General features: G+C 30.2%; 1 protein-coding gene across 2 annotated transcripts in view; it reads left to right on the top strand.

The window, feature by feature from the left end:
- LOC135928711 (uncharacterized) overlaps window positions 1-19,055 on the top strand; it is a 33,058-nt gene extending 14,003 nt beyond the window's left edge. For both annotated transcript variants that reach the window (XM_065465463.1, XM_065466142.1), the window contains exons 5-22: window positions 54-214; window positions 468-594; window positions 1,130-1,346; window positions 2,006-2,359; window positions 2,703-2,760; window positions 3,069-3,154; window positions 4,224-4,430; window positions 4,650-5,061; window positions 7,953-9,177; window positions 9,679-9,909; window positions 10,375-10,502; window positions 12,470-12,594; window positions 14,083-14,231; window positions 14,356-14,641; window positions 15,063-15,356; window positions 17,731-17,852; window positions 18,390-18,571; window positions 18,859-19,055. In XM_065465463.1, coding sequence (XP_065321535.1) covers window positions 54-214; window positions 468-594; window positions 1,130-1,346; window positions 2,006-2,359; window positions 2,703-2,760; window positions 3,069-3,154; window positions 4,224-4,430; window positions 4,650-5,061; window positions 7,953-9,177; window positions 9,679-9,909; window positions 10,375-10,502; window positions 12,470-12,594; window positions 14,083-14,231; window positions 14,356-14,641; window positions 15,063-15,356; window positions 17,731-17,852; window positions 18,390-18,571; window positions 18,859-18,976 — 4,482 coding nt within the window. In that variant the 3' untranslated portion in view covers window positions 18,977-19,055. The remainder of the gene's footprint in view (window positions 1-53; window positions 215-467; window positions 595-1,129; window positions 1,347-2,005; window positions 2,360-2,702; window positions 2,761-3,068; window positions 3,155-4,223; window positions 4,431-4,649; window positions 5,062-7,952; window positions 9,178-9,678; window positions 9,910-10,374; window positions 10,503-12,469; window positions 12,595-14,082; window positions 14,232-14,355; window positions 14,642-15,062; window positions 15,357-17,730; window positions 17,853-18,389; window positions 18,572-18,858) is intronic.
- The last annotated feature ends 3,010 nt before the right edge of the window (window positions 19,056-22,065 follow it).

The raw sequence follows: 22,065 nt of genomic DNA, 5'->3' as shown, positions 1-22,065 counted from the left end.
AATTAATCGTTAGTTCCCATATAAAAACTTTTGTAAATAAATAATATAAAAAGGATGCCCACACCGATTTTGTAGACCGTCTAATGAGGATGCGCCTTAACAATATATGCTTCGATGGGAGTCCGAAATTCGGGCTATGCAATGGCGACAAGCTACCCCATAGCTATTCGAATAAACAGGATCATGACACCCTGACCCTTTTGCAGCTGTTTGAGTGAGTTTTCTAAAAAATAATAATAAGTATATACATAATGCAATATTATAATAAACATTGAATAATGTTGTGCCTTACCCTAATAGTGTTTTATTTATATTTGACGCGCGATTTTCATTATCAAAATTGTTTGGCTTGAGTGAAGGCCAATTGTGGCTCGATTTTAACTTTTTTTTGTTTTGTTTTAAACTTTAATTCCTATATTTTAAATAGATATGAATATTTTTTCTTCTTCTCCCCATATATTTTAAAGCGTAATAATGGACGAGGACGATGACGACAACAGCTTACACGAAAGAGAAAAGCTCGAAAGTCCCTCTCCCCACGGCCAGTCTATTGAAACCCAGATCAGCTTTTGCGTTAACAAATTGTGTTCCAGGGTTAGTAGTGACCATTTAATATACTATTTATACATGATTTTATTTTTTTTTACAATATATGAACCAATTTATATAAATATATCGTCACTCTTGATTATTATAGGGTTGTATCCAGAGAATTTAAAAAAAAAGATTCAATAAATCTGATTACGTGTTAAAATCCTAATTTGACCCTTATATCGCGCACATACTGAGCTTTTGCTTGCCATACTTTTTTTATAAAAAATTAAAAAACGTAACGCATCCCTCGTTTAAATTTTGGCCGGATTTGTAATTTATATTAAAAAAGAACAATAAAACGCTAACCTTATATTAATTTTTAAGAGAAATGAAAAAAGAGCTATAAAAAGTATTTAAATAAAGCAATGTTAGTTTACATTTTTTAAAATGATTTTAAGCGCTAAACAATAATTTGACCAATTTGCACTAACGCTCAATGTCTGCCCATTATTAAGGGGTTACAAACGGCGAAGGGGGAGGGGGGGGTAACATATTATTTACAATTTAAATAATACATAAATATATATATATAAAGGTTGAAGGTTTTCTCAAAACGGCTAATCATCAATTGCCTGATTCGGACCCAGAACTTTTAAGCGAAGATCTCAAACTTCTGGTACAAGCATTGACTCGCAACAATGCAAATATATTCACTCGCTTACGATCGGGCGATTTGTTGCACGACACCAAAGACGCAACGGCTCTATGTGGGATACTCTACTTTTTTCACCCCGACGACTTCCCTCTCATCGGTTTAATTGGCTAATACTTATAAAACCTTAATAGCTGCTGAACTCAAGGAATGCTCAACTGAAGGAGATTTTATCTTTAATTGGAAAAAATATTTAAAATTGAACAATTATCTGAAGTAAGGAGTAGGGATATAAGGTTTGAGAGATATGGGTTAGGATTATAATTCATTAAAAATGGTTTTTAATAAAAGTAAATCATTTTTTTTATCAATAACTCGTCAAATTTGACATGTCATGTGATTATAAAATAAACTAATAGAAATTTAAATGAATCAGCTGTTGTAAAGGCAATTTTCTTAAGTTGGATCATAATCTTATAAAACAGGGCAAGACTTATCCCCACAAAAAATGCTTAAAATCTTTACCCAAGAAACGCTCCCATATGGGGAAATTTTTAATGGACCTAGATCTATTACATAATATTACCTAGATTAACGATTAATTCATTTATATGTGAATCACTACAAATCTGCCGATAACACGCTATTTTGGTTTAGATAATTTTTTGAATTAAAATAGTCTAACTAGTTGATTTGGTACCCATCGACGCTCAAAATGTATTTTAATGATTGATTAGTTTAGGTAAGTTATATATGTCAGAAAAAATACACGAATAAAAATATGTTTAAATAAAGATTTTTTCAAATAATAAATCAAAGATGTTTTAACTGGCGATTTTAGCTTTAGTTGGTCTTGCTTACGATCTTTCTTGGCTTCCAAATTAACCACTGTGATCATTTACGACAAGATTTGCGAATATTCTAACAAATCCTTGCTCACCTCCATTGACCAGCTGATCCATTTCCACCTTTCCACTCCCGATATTGCCGACAATAACGTTCAGCTGGATCACGATAAATACGAGGTATTCCGCAAAAGGGCCCTGTTTTTCCTGGGCGATTTATTATACATGCTTTTCACGACTTGCCTCGAGGAAATACGGCTGGAGGAGAACGAGCTGAGAGCGGAACACTACGCAGATCATAATGATAATGGCAGCAGGGGTGATAAAGGTAGTAACATTTATCACTCTCAAAATAAAAGTCAGGAAATAGACGTGGCTAATATTTTTCAGGAAAGGGATTTTGTATTAGATAACGAGTAGAACCCTAAATTTAAGACCTAAAATCAGAACCCATAACCTACTTTTCAAAATTTTAGTGACCAAAATCACAATTTTTTTTAGAAAAAGATTTGGACCGGAGGAGCCCTTTTTTGTCCAAATTCCTAACTCCGGATATAACCCTTGTCCATCAAAAAATTTAGGGCAGTTTCGTTTAGTACATTTTTTTTTTGCTCACGAAAAGTGTATCAGCTGACGTATAATGCGGGGTTTTATTTTATATATTTTTTTAGAACGGTTTCCGCAAAACAACACCCACGCTGAACGCAACCATTTCGAATTATCTAACGAGTAAACAAATATTTAACGTTTTTCTATAAGCTATAAATCATCTAGAAACCTCAACTTATACTATCGTTGCGTTAGCGTCCATCATTGGACCTAATTCTTGTATTAATTTTACGTTCACCAGCTGACGGACTGACTTGAACATATTTTTTTTTGCCCTTTTCCTTTGCTTTTTAAAATTAGTCGCTACTATCTTTATAAGACTGAAACGGTTTAAGGACGAACCTGATCAGGTTAGGATCGGACTTTTGACCGCACCGTCGAAATATTATATAATTTTTTTTAAAAAAAAACGATCGATAATTTGACAGGAACAGATGGGATTCCCGCATTTATCTTAATCAATTACCTGGATATCAATCCGATACTCGAATCAATTGCTTTCAAAATGAGACAGGTTTGAATTTTATTTGTAATCCAAATACCCCCTTTTATATATTTATTTTTAAAACCTCATAATTTCTTCATCTTTTTTTAAATGATTTTTTAAAATGATTTATTTTCGCATTATTAAGTAATTAAGAAAAATTTGCGAACTATCTAATCTTAGTGGCAATCGATGTGTCAGTTGTCACTCGGTTAATAATTATCATCGGTTCGGATAATTGTATCATTCATTGTATTTTTCTTTATTGTAAGATACATTTTTTTTAAATATTAATTTTAGGTTATATCTAAAATATTTTTTAATATTCCCCTCCCTTGTTCAATGAAATTAGCTGTGAATTTTAAGAAGCATTACTAAAATTAGTGACTAATTTAGCCTAAAAATAACATATCGGCATGGAAATTCATAACTAATTTAAACGAGTTAAGGCAGGGTATTGGGATAACAAAATTGTTTGATGATTTCGAATATTGATTTATAAAAATAGGAAAATTGTATTTACTATACATCTTTCAATTAACAATGAAACTTAATTTTTTAAAAAATATTTTTTAAGTTTATTTTTGATTTTAAAAGTTCATTATTTTGAATAATTTTGGCTGTAAATTCTGTAAATCGTTTTAGAGGGGAAATTGAAAATATGATCATTAAATGGATATTAAATTATTTAACCCACTCAATTTAAATAGGCTCTGCCTATGTTTTCTTTAAAGAAAATTTTTTTTAGTCCCGGGTTTAAAATTTATGGCCCCACTTATATACCCGCTTCGGGCTTTGGTCCACGCCCGCAAGGCGGATGATTAAAACACATGATAAAATTATGTGGGGGTGGGGTTGCTAAGACTCGAACAAAAAAAAACACTTTTAATAATAGCGGAGAAAAAAACTATGAAATTTTGCTCACATTAACATTGAAAAACCTGCTGAAATAGTACCTATTTTATTTAAGTTAACTCTCGAGAGCTGTACTCTCATTTTGAAAATCCTTCTTTTCTTCTCCCCAATCATGAAATTTAGTCACATAATAATTTAAAAAAAATTTCCTGTTATAACAATTGCTATAAATTTTGATATTTAGGTCTTCCGAACCATGGCCAACCTGCCCCTTATAGACTAACCCAAAGCCAAAGCGAAAGCCATGGGCAATATTTCAACGATCATGGCGGTGTTGGCACAAAAAATAATAGCAACATCGACAGCCATTACAATTACCAACTTCCCAACAAATATCATACCTATAACAAATGTCCCTTCGCTACCAATGATATGATGTATAGATCAAACAGTAAAAAATTAATAAATATATGAATGTTAATTAGTAGAACAGCTGGTAGGTTAACTCGCAGTTTTTTAAAGATTAAAAAAAAACAATTGAATTGATTACGCTCGTTCTCATAAGCGTGAAGCAAAAAAGTCAGTTAACCCTGGCATAAGCGGATTTTTTTTGGCGTACACTTTTGAGGCTGAGTAAATTAATGATTTTATTTTTTTTAAACTAATATAGTCCTCATGAATCATCAGCCGCCAAACCTACCTCTGCCAAATTTCGCTGAAGCGAAACCAAATAATCACTTCCAAACTAACCTCAGAAACGCATCTCGCTATAACTGTAACAGCGGCGTTAACCGTAATTCTCCCTACGGCCAACGTATTAACGGCGATAACGATAATAATAATCGCTACTACCAAAATCGTCACCAACAATTATCGTCGTCCAATCCCAAGACGAGGATGGAGGCCAGGAAACAGCAGATCCGACAAATATCCAGGTACGCCCGGAGAGGCAATGCGCTACCCAACTCGAAAAGCGCCTTATCTGTTGTCGATTGCGATTCCCTCACCAACAATTTATTGAGCCTAGATCTGAACAGTCGCACCAACAACCGTTACTATCTCGACCACCATCAATTCGAAACGTAAAACTATAGGGAAAATATTTGATTATTATTTATAGGGGAAAAAAAGTAATCAGAAATGCACGATTACCATTTTCATTACCATTACCTATCACAGGCTATATTAAAAATATAATTACTCTTACAAAGTTGTGCTGCGTTATTTGATTGATTTTTCTCTTTACAAATTTTGTTAAAAGCCTATTTTTATATAGTTTTTTTTAAAGTTTTTTTAAAAAATTTAAAATTGAATAAATTAAAAAAAAAACAAATGACAGACACCAATAATAAAATAAAAACCATGAATTTGATTTGATTTTTATCTGGATCGTGGACATTTTTAAAAGAAAATACTTGACAGACAGAAAAAGAAAAGTATCATAAAATTAATAAAAAGTATATAAAATTTTGTTAATTTTTTTTTATTTAAAAATAAAAATGAAAAATAATATTGAATTTAAGCTCTCAATTTTCCTCTTTTGCCCGAAAAGTCGCCATTTTAATAATGGTATTAATCAATATCACTTTACAATTATGTGACAGATCTATTCGTAGTTAGTCACCTCTCAATGCCCCTTTTTTGTAAACTTCCTTTTATACTTTTCATCCAACTTGATGGTTGGATAATAATCATCTATTTATGGCTTAATCATCTAATGATGGAATTTCGAGGCATCAGTAATAAAGAGTTTGGCTTAGATCGTGATCTATTCAGCAAGGAATTGCCAGCAAGAGATTGGGTATAGAAATGATTGGAATAATAATACGACGAAGTAGACTAAGATGGTTTGGGGGCATGTGGAACGTATGACAAAAGATGGCTGGGTAAAGAGATGCACCTTGATGGAAGTAGGAGGATTATGACCTAGAGGAAGGCCCAAGACGACGTGGACAAATGTGATAGCGGGGAGATATGAGAATGAGAAACATGAATGGTTTACTAATATTGATGCTCAGGACCGTCAAAAATGGGAAAAGAAAAATCAGAAGGAAAACAGGCCAACCTGGGTAAACCCGGAAATCGCCATAAAACGGAGAGGAAGAAGAAATCGTGATTTATCCGTTTTTAAAAATCGACCGAACGAGGCGTTTAGCAATACTACATTCAGCCCATTGCCTATATTTTTAAAAATGATTAACTCTTGGAGAATTATAAAGCAAAGTACACTTAATCATTCTAAAAGTTAAGTTGGTTTTTATAGCATTATGCTTGATAAAACAATTTTATTATTTTAAATATAAACAGCATTTTATTTTAATAATTTTACAAAAATGCCTAAATGAAAAAGATATTTAATCATGTAGTTCCAAATATAGATTATAGTTTCTAAAATTAACAATATATAATATATTTACGTTTTATTTTATATTGTATAGTTGAAAAACGATTATAATAACATATATAAAATTATTGTTATATAATTATTAGTTTAGGCTGTGTCCTAAAATCTTAAAAAAAATATAAATAAATAAATTTATAAATTTTGAAGGAAAAAAAATAACAAGCTATTTTTAATGTAAAAATAAAATGGTGTTCTAAATCATATTTCGTAATTTACAAAAAATTTATTTATTTAGATAATTTTTATGAAAAATCTAGTAATATTAAAGCATGTTATTTTTCGTATTTTTTAATCGTTTTATTTTGGATTTGTTTTTTTCGTTTTATTTTGTAAAAAAAAGTAATGGAAGATTTCGGACATGTTTCTAATTTTTATTAATTTGCAAAAATTTAGAAAATTTGAGTTTTTTACCAAGAATTAAAAAAAAAGGATTCATTACAATTTAGAATTATTATTATTATCTAAACCCTCGCATGCCAAGCGTTGACCGTTTATAATATAATCCGCTCATTAAATACTACACTATTGAACTTAAAACCCCCCTACAGTTTTTTTTACTTGAATAAAAAAAAATATTGATTTTATATGACATTTTTCAAAGATAAGATGGTATAAATATAAATCTATATAAAATGTCGTTGGTATCGATTAATAAATACCTACAACGAATCGAATATAGACAAAATAATTGTGTGTACGGCTGGTAATTTCGCTTGTAGATTGCTGAAAAAATTGGGCTTCTGCTTGCCAAATCTAATCGGGCCGTTTTTAAAAATCGACCCAAACCGTACTTTTTAACAACCCTAAATTGGAATTTAAAATCATTATTTTTTTGAATAAATCTTAATGATTTTTTTTGAATAAATGTTCATAATTTTTTTGAATAAATCTTCATGATTTCTTTTGAATAAATCTTCATGATTTGAATAAATCTTCATGATTTTTTTGAATAAATCTTTATGATTTTTTTTGAATAAATCTTCATAATTTTTTTGAATAAATCTTCATGATTTTTTTTGAATAAATCTTCATGATTTTTTTTGAATAAATCTTCGAATATTTTTTTTTTAGATTTTTTTTTATGAATGAAAATTATAAAAGAATATTTTTTTTTCTTACATATTTGGAATTTTTGGTAAAAGTTGAATCAAAATTAAAAAGATATTTTTTTCGTAAAATTTAAAATTTGTGATTTTATAAGATTGTGGAAAGAGAGTAAAAATAAATAAATAAAATGTTCCTTATGGAAGATGATAAATAAAAATAATTTTAAATATTTATGAATACGTTTTAATGATAACGGTTTCAAATATTTGCTGATAATATCGAAAAATTTCAAATTATTCCAATAATTCGATCGTTTTTATTCGATTCTAATGTTACCCTTATTCTTAAAATACGAATTGAATAACGAATAATTCGTTTTAGGTATAATCGATTATAGGATAGGCTTTGTAATAATATCGAATCGTTGAAAACTTGGATGATCGGCACAGGCTTAGTTCCGGTTTCAAGCTATAATCATTATGTCATATATTTTTTTAACCATTTTTATTTTTATTTTGTTAGCGAAAGCCTCGTGACTAACAGCACCAACTTTCGGCACTCATCATCCTCTTCCCCTTCTAATGGCGGCTCCTATTTTGCAGCCGCTAATCGTAATGTTGTTCCAAAAACACGCCAGCCTTACATCCCCATTCCTCAGCACCCCAATAATATCCATCATCGGCACCCAAATGACGTTGATAACTACAATTTGCGCAAATCTGGCCATCATTGCCAACCCGAACTAATGTACGACAACGATATCCGAGAGACAATAAATAAGGATCGCACTAGAGATTTCGGCACATTAGGAGCCCACTACAAAGAAGAAGGTTATCGCGATAGCAATATTAAGGAAGAAGAATACATTCGACGGGATGAGAAGGAGAGGCCAAATAACACCTACCTGGAATATCAGCCAGACCGTTTTAACCGGCATAACACTGCCGCATTTTCTAGCGATAGGTATGATTACAATTCCTACAATGGAGATAAGAGGGGCCAGCCGAATAATCCACTTCCTTACGTAATACCTTATTCAAGTATATCTGGGACTGGTGGCGGTTCCTCCGCCACTGTATTAAGTAATTCCGTTGCCTATGATACAGCGACGGGTGAAAATGTCCCGTCTTCTCGTGACAGATACAATTACCATTCCTACAATGGAGATAAGAGGAGCCAGCCGATTAATTCACCTCCGTTCACTGTACCTTATCTAAGTATTTCCGGGCCTCTTGGCACTTCTACCGTTACCGTATTCGGTAACTGCAATACCCATGATACAGTAACAGACGAAAATGTCGCCTCTTCTTGCGAGAGATACAATGACAACTCTTACGAGAATGATTCAAAAAGCAAACCTAATAATCATCCTCCTTGCGTAATACCTCATCTTGGTATTTCCGGACCACATGGCGGTTCCTCTGCCAATGTATTGAGTAAATCCGCTACCTATGATACCCATACGAGCGAAAATTTGATTTTGGCTCGCACTGTAAATGATGGCAACGGATATCGAGACCTTAGGTCTACTAGCGGCGATTTCTTGACCCGCAGAAGTCAAGACAATCTTCAGAGGTTGGAGGCGAGCTATGTGATCGATGCGCACCGAAGCTCTGATGGCATTCTTGCGACTCCTCGCGATTATTATACCCCTTCTTCGACTAGATTGGGACATGATCCATCTAACCACGGGACTGTCAATGTCTTGATGGGCAAAATAAGCAAGCTCGATATCGATGATCAAAAGGTCTCATTTACAAATTAAAATTAAATTCTGATTTATTTTTTAAATCCTCCAGCTAGGCCTGATCCCTCAAATTTTACTATTTTTGACCGTTTTTCAGAATTATCACTTAAATTCTTATAATCTCGTGACAAAGAATTATTATTGCTCTTATATAATTCGATAAATCACTTATTAAACATTTATTAATTTTCTTCACAATATGCATATTTATATTAATAAATATTAGTAGAAATTTATTTTAAAAAATATTTTGGGCCGAGCTTGATATATTAGTCTTGGGTTACCAGATATGGGATAAGGTTAATGATACTATATTGAAAAAAGTGTTTAAAGAAGAAAAAAAATGCCCAAACCATCAATATCTTGGCTAACATGAGTGACCATTTTTCTAAGAGCTTCGGCTAACCAATTATTTTTTAAAATCACGATACATGTCAATCATCACATTTATCCTGCTTCTACACGATCCTATCAACAAAAAAAATACTCCTTCCATAACAGACTCCGAGACCCGCGAAAGTCTCTCTTTTCCCTCCCGGTGCCAATTTTAACAAATCGCCTTCGCTCCCTCCTTCCTCCCTCTCCCATTCTTCTTCCTCCAACCAACCACACCACGATTCGGATGTCAAGAAGAGCATGGGATTCGTCGTTCCGCTGGACCATCATCCCTTTAAAAACGAGAGCACTTCCTGTTCAGGGATGGATACTGAACTAGGGATATCCCGAGACGAGGTATCATTATTTCAAAAAAAAAAATTGTAGGAATAAAATTAAGGGGTAACATGGGCTCTTTTTTTTCATTTCTATATTATTAAAATCAGAGACTGGTACCATTTGCGAGGCCCGGACCGGGTATTTTTAGAGTATTTATTTACTTTTATGTTGGATAGAAGAAAAAAAGGAGCTTCACAATTTATGGTATTTTATACTACAATGTAAAATGTCATTTTACAACTTATATAAAGTTAAGCATTATTTAAGATTTTATAAATGAACTCGAATTTACGTAGGTTCAACTTCTATTATGTATCCGTTCCCTAACGATTTGAATTAAAATTTACTATGTTTTATATTTTTCTCGGTTCTTCGCGCTTTAAATTGTGCACGGGAGAATTATTTTTTATAAAATTTGATCTAACCTATGATATTCAAAAAAAATATATTTACCCCCCCCCCCCCACCCTCATTCTATTCCAGGATTTAGATGAATCGATCATTAAACGTAAAGAAATCATAATTTTGAACGTGGTTAAAAGGAGGGCCGAGATGGAAGCATCCAAGGCAAAGAATAATGCCAAAGCCGCTCAAGCAAGAGAGAAAATGATGTTTAATATTATTTTTTAAAAAAAAACAACTATATTTAAGGTTTTTTTCAAAATTAGCATTCCTTCAATGCCCCGAAGCAGATTGACCCCACCCGATACGAATGGAAAAAAATTTAATATATTCTGAATCGTTAAAATGACCTTTAAATTGTTTTGCCTAAAATCTTGTTTCAATCCAAGTCACCTGCCAAATTTAATATTTTTCAAGGCTCGGGGAGTATCGTTGTCGTAGTTACCTCCTCTAGGTGAATCTACACGTCACGAATCAGCTGGTATACGGACGGTTTGCTAGAAGTGTGATAATTTTACTCGGACGAATGGACCGTACTTTTTATTCGTAGAGAACATTCTCTATAACAATCATATGATTATTTATTTTTTTTAAAATATCCTTTTCTGGAAATAAACGATCGTTTTCAATCACGGTGCAGATAGGAAATAAATGAATAGAATTCCATTTTATTTTTTTTTTCTAAAAGGGATACATACTTACCTTTTCCCGTTTGAATGGTAAACTACTTTTATGTACAAAAATGGTCAATTCCAATCTTCAATTATTTAAAAAAATTTTTTTAACCTTCTATTCTTAATTTTTTTCTCCCTCAAACATAGTGAATATATGAAAACTATTGTGACAAAACGACCAGATTTATTTCGTAACTTATAATAGGTTTGTCTAAAAATTTTGTAAGAATCTAGTTATTTACACTTAACCATTAAACTTACCACTATTAGGAATAATTTGTTTTTTAAACGGTAGTAAAGCCCTTCGTGATCTTTCTAGTCTCTATTGAAGTGGATTTTTTTTTGACAATTCCCTGTATTCTTATAGTAAATTTAGAATCTTTGAATAATCTCGTTTTGCATACTACCTTACTTAAAACATAAACCTGACAAATTCCATCCCCTTAATTTTAGTATATTACGGTTTATAATCTTGAACGCAGCATTCTTTAGGAAAGCAGAAATTAAAAATGCACAGTTGTATGGGGGGAGGGGATATAATTATCATAATAATATAAGAGAATAATCATAATCACTGCTTGGTCGAAAATTGCTGAAATCAATCTAAACCTTTTTTTTTATCAGAGATGTGCCGATATCACAATTTTTAAGTACACATGAAAAGCTTGTAAAATTTTATTTTTGCTTTGAGCGCAAAAATTTACTTCCCTTAAACTTTCTAGAATTCAAGCGCAATAAGTTAAAAGATAGCGAGACCAATTAATTTCTAACGTTTGCACATTTAAAAATGTTATAGCCTGCTTAGTTGCACACCGAAATGTCTTAATTAATACTTAGGTTAGATATATTTAATTGAGCAATATCATAAGGATTAATGAATTAGAATTGGATATTTTTTTTAAAACGCGGATACATAGACAGAACAGAAACGCAAAAACGCCTTTGTTCTGTCCCTGAACCCTGATAATATACTTAAAACTCCCCATTTATGCGTTATAACTATTATTTATATTTTTTATCTCATATTAATGATTACGAAACGCTCAATTTTAGAAGGCTCTGGTTGGACTAAATTCTTATTATATGTTTTTTAAATGATTTAAAAAAAATTCGAAGCAACTCTTAGTTATTGTCAGGTTAATAGATTTAAATTCCTAACTGTGACGGTAATCAGCACGACGTTTCAAAACAATGCGCCGACTATTAAAGTTGTATCAGGATTTATCAGTAACATTGATAGTTCGCATAGAAGTCGATACATTTCATAAGTCTCGATATTGTCCAAAAAATTGTTTATTGAATGTATCTCAGCTTTTTACCCTCGTTCCAAATAATTTGAACGCGACTATAATTATGAATCATTCACATTCTTAGCGAATCACGTCCGTTACTAGATTATTCTGACGCAGAAACATACGATTATGTGCAGATTTACGGTCATTATATTGTTTATTAAAAAATTGATTTTCCTCTCTTCCTCGTGCATTAAAATCGCGTCTCAGGGCCAAACAGATCGAGCTTGAAAAGAAAAGGGAAGAAGTGAAAGAGCGAAAACAAGCTATACTCATAAACTATCTAGAGGCGAAACGGGCACGAAATAATACCGACGTTCCTCCGTGCCCTTCCAGTGAGTCCATTTAATTTAATTATTTATGTTTCTTTCGGATTTTTAAAAAGTTGTTAAAGAATCTCATCTTATAAAGATATTTAGTTTTGTTCCCGAATACCCCTTTTTTAAACTTAGACTTCTAATAATACTTACAAATTGAGTCGTTTCATAAAAAACTAGGTTACCGGTAGAATGAGATCCGGTCAATTGCCGGATATTACCGGTCAAATATGGTAAAATTTAAATAAATGTTATTTAAGACACTTTTTTTTTTATTCTATAATTAATGTTTCGCTCTCCATGACAGAATCATGTTCTATTTTCATTGTTATCATTTTTCCTTATTTTGCGAAAATAAAATCTTTTTTTTTTCAAAAAGTGAGCATTGAATAAAATAATCAATGACATATAATAATACTTAGACTGACGTTACATTCATAATAATGCATTTGAAAGCGTTGGTTGAATGCAAATCAGCTGGTCCAGCCATTTTGGTAACTCATAACAGCAATTATTATTTAATGTTAAAAACTAGTATTAAATCGATACGATTCCTTACCATCTCGATGATCAGGCATTTTTATAATAAAAGATTGCGTCAGACATAGTAATAAATTGGCCGCTCGCTAAAAATTTCTACTAATGATATGGGTAATTACTTCACTCCACTCCTAAAAAAAAATTAAAATAAAAACTAATGCCCACCGTTCTAAATAAGACTCTACCTTAATTGATGCAATAAATATTTGGAAAACACTGATCAATGTTGATTCAAAATATGAAAAAAAAAGTGAGAAATATACAAAAGGGGCAAATTTTCATTCGAAATAGAATTTTATTATTTTAGGAATGGAGCGAAGAAGAAGAGCAAATCGTAAATGCAAAAATTAATAGTAAAAAAAAATTAAATTTATTAGCTAAACAAAGAGAAATTAAAGTAAGCATTACCAAGACTGAAAACTTGGAAGAAGCAGCAAAACAGCTCAAAAAGAAAGGGGAACCCATTAAAAAAGATATGATTATGTCTGAAAATAGAAAAAGAAGATAACGCGCCAAAAGATAGTAACGTGATCCTGAATATTAATAATACCATATCCCATATTTGTATAATATATAACTCGTATTATTGTTATTATTTATATAAGTCGTGTGTGTATAATATCACATATTATCGTTAGTAAGTATGATTGATGCGAACGAAAATGTTATATTTAAATATAGAATTTATAATTAAATTGATGCCTTGATGATACAAATATATTTTTTTAAATAAATTGTTAACCTAATTATGGATTGATAAACATGCTTTACATACATATTTGTTAATTAAATCATTATATTTATTCGCCAATAACATTTTAGAGTATTTTGACCGTATTTGATCAGCGTAATTTTTTTTTAAAAAAAGGCAAACTATTTTGGTTTTTTTTGGTGCAAAATTATAAGGAAAACGAATCAAATTATGAGCATTATTAAACGTTAAAAATTATGCCCATAAACTAACAGAGACCGTATTGCCATTTAACCAACCTTCCCCGACACACTCCACGTCAGATTCTAAACTCGTGTCTTCCTTGGCTTCATACGGGAACGAAGAATATCGCCTGAAGCCTCAGTTACCGCAACCGCAAAATCAGGCCAAAAATTCAATCAAGGTTGTTAATTTGTATGGCATACTTCAACCATATTATTCGGCTTATCTCACTTTTATATCAAATTGTAAAATATATCCTAGAAATAGAAAGATATTATAATTAAAAAAAAATTAAATAAAAAAAGACGACCTCACAGCGTTCCAGCGGTATTCATTTCAATGAAGACTCTAAGGACAAGCGAATTTTAGGAAATTCCGCATCTTTCAAAGGTTTCAAATCAAGCCATCGTAAGTGGCTGCCTCAAGAACCTACGGCGGAACTCACGAGGGACGCGGAGGATATAAATGGTGGAAGAGGATTATTCTGTCGGAAAGAGATCGTTTTGGTTAAAAGAAGTTTTAACAGGCGACCCCTATCAGCTGCTAAGTCTCAATACTCTCTCAGGGATATTCAAGAGGAACAGGGAAATGGTATAAGCATTTTTTTGTTCTGATAAACGGTTATATTCCTTACCTACTTTCCCCTCCCTTTTAAAAGCTATATAATTCATGTTATTTTTTTTTCAAAACATGATATAATAAGAATACATGGTTAATAATATCTTATTTGTTCCTAATTATACACTCACACCCAAAGTATCTCCCATTTTTAAATAACAACATTATCCCATGTAGGATTCAATATTTTATCGTTAAACCTCACCCCCTTTTCCTGCATATCCTCTCTTCTTTTAAATCGGAATTTCAGCCAATTCCCTGAAACGCTATCATTAGTCCTTTAGTAATCTTTGATTAAAAAAAACTAGTCTAAGTCATTTTTTGGCTCAAATCGAACGATTTATCAACACTCACATGATCTGATTTTATTTTTAAAAAATATAACGGAAATAAGAATTTGAAACTGGGATTAATCTTGAATCCCTTCAAGAAAATCCATTCACTCATACCCATATATGCCCGAGGTACCAAGAGAGTTTCAAAAATTCTAACGTCTCCCTATCCACTACCGCCTCCCAGAAGTCTACCATCAAAATATTCTCGAATAATAATAATGGCAACCATAACCGCATTAAAAACGGCGGCTTAAAAATGTCTAAAAGTATCAACGGTAAAAATACGAGTCACACTTGTTCCTCTACTAGCGTCTCTAGTTCTACCAGCGCAATAGCCCAAAGTGCCACCAACGGTTTAAATTATATATAATTTTTTTTATTAAAAAAAAGATCTTATTCATCCATAGCCTTTGTTAGGGGTCTTATGGGGTCTTCCCCAAGGCTATCGGATTTAACCCTACAGTGCTCTTTTATTTAAAATAAGGCTTTTTCCGGATATATTCTTATTTACCTCTTTATTTTGGAAGAATAAATAAATTGCCATATAGAGTAGAGATCTCTGCTCGAACCGACCCGGGAAGATTTCTCAAGAGATTTTTTTTAGGTCTCAGATGCATCTTATTTTTTTGCGCGTTGTCAGACCCAGCCCGTAATATATGCATTTTTTGTGAAGGAAAATATGACATAAATTTGCATCAAAGTTGTACTACCCCGGCCTAATATCTTTTTTTTGTTCGGATTTTGGATTGATCAGACCTCTAATTTTAAAGAAATAAGAGCAAACATTAAATTTAAGACAGGTTTAAATTACGAGAGAATAACAATTTTTTTTAATGATTTCTTCTCAATTCAAATAGTACATTTCGATTTTTTTGCGAACGTGCGCACTATTTTGTCCATTTTGCCTATCAATTTTTAAGGCCTAGCCCCGGGTCCATTTTTTTCTGCTAATGTCGCCCTATCAGGTTTTTTTTTTAAAAAAATCCAAAAATGTCTCCCATGGAAAAATAATCCGATATTGATGACGATTCGGTTATCTTGATTTTCCTTATTAAAGCAATAGACACAAAAATGTAGGAATAATGGTCGTAGGATCGTTCTACACCCTATTAATATGCGATCACTCATATTATTTTTAAACTTATTATAAATTTTGATTTAAAATACAATCATCAACACTCATTTTTGATAGAATAACTATATAATAATGAGCAAAAAAATAATACAAATGATTAATTATTATATTTAGATTATTAAAATATGTAGCTCTATTCGAAATTCCAATATTTTGCCAAGATATATTAAAATTGTGTATATCTTACCTTTGCCTATTTATAAATATGCGGCTATTCTTTGTGGCATTTCAATTAATAAGATTTTGCTCCATGTTTTTGGGATAATCGATTTCATAGTTAAAATCTAAATTCTTCGTCTATCAGTAATTAGTAGATTATCTCGGTATTTAACAGTAATTATTTTGTTATTTATAAATGGAACGTATCGACCTTTTGCATTCACGCATCAAGGAAACATAGCGGTTCTTTGTAAGCAATCAGGGTTGAAGGTTTCTGCATATTTTAATATAACCCTACTTCGTTTTTGATTCGTCGTTTGTTGCTCATTGCTCTTTTATCTAATTTACTTATTTTAAATCCCAATTTAATAACTTAAACTTTCTTTGTTAGGTCTATAAGCACTAAGCTATTCGCAGAAATCTCATTAAATCATATTTTTGCCCTTTTTTTAAAGACATTTTTTTTCCTAGATTCCTACTTCTTTGAAAAGCTATCTTTAGACCTCTATTTTGAGTAGTCCTATATATTCCGATATTTTTATATTTACTTAAATTATCTCTATTGATAATTCAACTTGTGGTTAATTGGTATGCTATATTTCTTCTCTTGGGTGAATTTATAATGATCTCTTATAAATTTGGATATAAAATAAAAACTTAAAATGTTATATATTGATTACATTTTAATATAATTTTTTTTTATAAAAATAAGCATAAGATAGTAATTTTTTATGATAAATTAACATGGACCAACATTACGATGATCTTAGCTTAGTGAGCGGAGATCTTGAGTTACTACCAAAGGCTGTGTTGAACCAATTGATATTTTATTTATTGTTTATTTGGATCCAATACTGCCACATTTGGTTATAATATATATTAAAAAATCGTAATTTTTGGAAAGCATTTGTGTACTAGCATAATAAGAGCGTTTCTGGCCAATCTCTTAGTTCTGGTGGGTTCGAATCCAGTAAGGGCCATATATTTTTTCTGAAGCCAACTTGGTGGTTCCGTCCTATAGTGGGGATGGTACATAGTAGAGCGGGGGCGATCGCGTTGTACCATCACTTAATACATAAAAAATGAATTTTATTGCATTTTAAAAAATATTTCGACTTTGATTTGTTAACTTGAGAGTATTTAACATTAAACGGATATCTTCCTCCATGCATACTTTTTGAAAGTCTATACTTTTTTTTTATAATTTATGAAATTTATTAATTAACTTTTTATTTAAAGAGATTATTAATCGTTTTAAATTTCGAAAATAATTGTAAACTATAAAAATATATCAAACGGTGGTCAAATAACATTACAAGATCGAGTATTATTTATATTTTTGTTAATACATTTCTTCTGTGCCATTCACAGAAAAACATTTCTTTTTATTTAATGAATGTTTCAAATAGAACTTAACAATATATTTATTATAGGTTCTTCCAGGGTAAATGCCAAACTTTCCGAGAGATCTAACAGGAATCTCATAATTCAAGCTCTCAGTTATTCGGTTCTAGCTGGCCCAGTTAATACGGACGTTAAAACAAGGGCTATCGAGGTTTTTTATAGTTTTATTAGAAAACATCATTTATTTCGCATTTTAGAGATTAATTTTTAGAAGATATATTATATAAATACAACATCTAATGTTATAGAACTAATTAAATTATATTTTTTTAACGGTTGACAAATAATAGATTTCTAAACAACATTCGCTATTAGATTATTTAATCTTATAAAACAATCATTTTTTTAAAAATCAAAATTATATAATTACAATATAAAACAAATATTACCAAATCTAGTCTTGTTAAACGACACTATTTTTGTCAATTTTTAAAAAACAGAACCGGAAATAAACATTTTTTTTTAAATCTTAAAATAACTAGCACTCTCCCTGATGGATTTTTAAATTATAAAGGAACCGGAAAGAGAAACGAAATTCCATTATTTCCAGATACTTGATTCTAATAATTTTTATCTGGCCAAAAATAATCGAAGATACATTAAAATCTTCGTAGAACTAGAAAGTTGGGCAGGGTACAACATTACTTATTTCTAAAATTTGATTAATTTTTTTAAAACTGATTTAAAGGCCATGAACCGATCACTGGAACACAAGCAATTCATAATTTTGTTTCGCGATCGTCAAATGCAATACCGGGCTCTCTATCAACGGACCAATCAGCCCGACGGGTTAGAACTTTACAAGATCCACGGCTTGGGGCCTAAGCTTATCGTGGCCGATCAAGATGGAATTATACAATATTTTTATAAGTTTCACTTTTTACTCACTTCTTTTTTTTTCTTTCTTTGAGCAAAAAGCATACTCATCTGAGCATAAGATTATGCACTATTAAGAAAAGTTCTATTGTCCAGTCCTAGAAATAAAACGCTTTGACTGACGAACGTTTTGCTTTTCTCTAATTCTATTTACTGTTATGTTAATTTTTTTATAATCTTAAATTAAAATTTTTGTATAAATCATTCATATTATTCCTAAAGTTAAAGCTTATATAATGTATTTATATATATTTTTTAAAAAAAATCTACCTTAACTGTAGATATAACTGTGGGAGCAAATCCTTCATGCAAATCCCTTCCAAGCAACTTTCTGCTACTATTGACGGGATAGTCCTCAAAGAATTCTATTGGATTAACTTAAAATTGTCTAAAAAATGAAGGGAAAACTGCTGAAAACTAAAATATTAAATTTCTGTGATAATTTCAAAGCGTTTATAATTTTAATTTCGAAAAATATTTCTATTTCCTTTTTTTGTGTTAAAAATAGAATAATCTTGTGAATATTATTTTGTAATTTATGATAAATATCCCATTTATAAAATAACATTTTTTAAAAAAAAATACTATTAAAAACATCATAACTTTTATATATATAATATATAATATACTGTCATGGATGCATTCATGCCCTAATTTTTATTATGACATTTTTGATATTTTTTTTTAAAAAAAAGAAGCCAATATATTAATTTATTTAATAAATTAAACTGAATAACTGTAGGAGTAGATATATTATTAATTTTCCATACTGGGTTGATATTTACTGTTTTCTAAAAATTCGGATTGAACCGATACCCTAGTTGCATCGGGTCTAATTTTTCAAACCCGGCCCGAAATTTTTTTATGAAAAATTAATCTACACCACCCGATCTCCGAAAAGTCTGACACGAAATAAAAATAAACCTTATTTATCGGCCCTGCCCGAATTTATTTAAATATACGGTATCGTGCAGATTTAATTTTAAAACATTTACATATTTTTTTAATTCGTTTGTAAATTATTTAACTTGTAAAAATCAGAGTTGTTAAAGTAGCGAGCTACTTGTAGCGCGCTATCTTTTTTGGTAGCTATAGCTAATAGTGGCTACTTTTTTAAAATTGTTTAATTTTTAGCGCGCTACATAGCTACTTTTAAAAAATATAATGAAGGTTAGTTTAAATATAAAAATTTAAATATAATATCATAATTAATTATAATTTTTATGATTTATTATTTGATTTTGAAATTGAAATATATTTTTAATTTTGTAATTTATATTTTCATTTGTATCATAATCCTAAATCGCGTGTTACTAATTTAAAATGTCATTGCCTATGGATATCCAAATCGATGAAAGTGATTCAGACAATGATATTAATGAAATGGAAGATACCAGGAAAGAAAATGTTCTTAATAGCTATAATACAAATTTCCCATTCCCTAGATTTGAAATTTTTTTAAAATAAATATAAAAACCAAAACTGGCTTCAAATTTATTTAAAAAAAATATTTCCTCAAATCAATCCAGTTATAACCTCAAGAAACACCAAAAGGTAAATTGTCATTTTTACAGTAATTATTTTATTAGACTGTTCATGCCAATAGTTTTAAGGAAATGGAGAAACATCAAAATAATTTTGGTATAGGCGACTCTAATTCTATTCAAACAAAATTAATTAATAATACAAATGCCAACATTTATCAATCTATCATTTACCATGATGATTAAGACTATCCCCTGGTACAACAATTTTATGTCGCCAGACACTAATGAATAAAATAGCAGATAACTTTAAAGTGATGAAAGATGCTCTAATAGTAGAGTTATCAGGCAGATAGTTGGACACATAACACTAGGTAAAAACTTATAAAATGCAACAAATTACCATAAATATTTATTTTTATTACATAAATTTTTCTATAACCAAAACTAACTATATTTTAATATTTATAAATGTTGATTTTTATATATTTACTATACAATTAGATTAGCAAAAAATAAAACATTGTTTTTATTTAGCTACTTTTTTTGACAAATAGCGATGGCGCGCTACTTTTAACAACTAGTAAAGATTGATAAAAATATATGTAAATATGTTATTTTAACAATTTTTTGCAATTCAGATAATTTTATTTTCAAATAAATAAAAATATAGAAATGTTTACCATCAAATCTGGTTAAAACTGTAGAAAACTTCATTACATTTTTTTTGATTGTAAAAAAAATATTCTACAATTAAAAATAAGCCCGGCCTGGCCCTATTTTATAAATAAATATTAAAGCCGAACCTAAATAATTTTCTTAGGCTAAGGCCGAGCTGTGTTTCGCAAATCTCTACGATATCCTCAAAGCGATATTACTATTGTTTTCGGGTATTTTATGATTGTATAATTTATACATCATTAATAATTACGTATTTTGAAATTAGTTGATTAATTTTTTGGGTAATAAAAAAATATTTGTGATAATGCACTTAATATTGTCTTGATTATGAGAAATACACTCTAGACCTACTTCAGCTGGACTTATAGGGGAATTTTAAGCTATCTCCTATGTGATTTTTTACTTCAAGAAGAAAATATTCTTTTAAGAAACTGAGTTTTCAACCGAATTAAAGTTCTTATGGATGAGCTTAAAATAAATTTTTTAATATTTACTATTTACAAATTGTTTTAAATGCTAAAACTAATACTCCTACACTGAAAAAAAAGAAGCTTTATCTCCCGATATCATATAAATTGTCGAGAAATTTCCAAAAGGTGGTCTAAATTCGAGAAGGGTTTGCTATATTATTAAAAAGATGTATAAATTGCGTTTCACCTAAAAATAATTAAGTAAAGTTGAATATATTCTCATGCCTATTATAAAAATATTAGTGCTAATAAAAAGGGAACTTCTCATGTCCGTTATACAAATATTAGTGTTAATAAAAGTGAACTTGATCAATTAGAGGATAGATTATCCCTCGACAAAATGATTGTCCCATTATAAGGTCTATGTAAATTTAGCAATATTTTAGCTGAAAACCACATAAATGGGGAGTTAAAACTTTTCTTTTTATGGATCATCAATGGTTACAATTTTTTCGAGATATATTTAGAAAAATTCGCAAATATAAAAGAAAATCTAAGATGGAAATTAGCCGAGATATCTCGTTAACTCGGAAAATTCAATAAAAAAAATTCTGAGTAAATTAGAATTTTTACTTAATAATTTTTTTAAAAACTATCGGTGAAAATTTATTTTACTATATTTTCGAAACTCATATAAGGAAAAAATTCTAAACATATAGAATATTATTTTTTAATAGCATATTAGATAAAGGTCACATTTAAGCCAAATCTTGCTTGCTTAATATAAGTAACTAAATACCCTTAAAACATTTGTCTCTTATGATTTAAGAATTTATGTGGGTAAATTATTATTTAATATGTTATTTTTCTTTTGATTAATACATCGCAATATATATATTGTTTCGCCCGGAGA

Source organism: Gordionus sp. m RMFG-2023, chromosome 1, assembly GCF_954871325.1.
Source record: "Gordionus sp. m RMFG-2023 chromosome 1, tfGorSpeb1-WG-v2, whole genome shotgun sequence".
NCBI lineage: Eukaryota > Metazoa > Nematomorpha > Gordioida > Chordodea > Parachordodidae > Gordionus > Gordionus sp. m RMFG-2023.
This window is presented reverse-complemented; position numbering and strand designations above follow the sequence as displayed.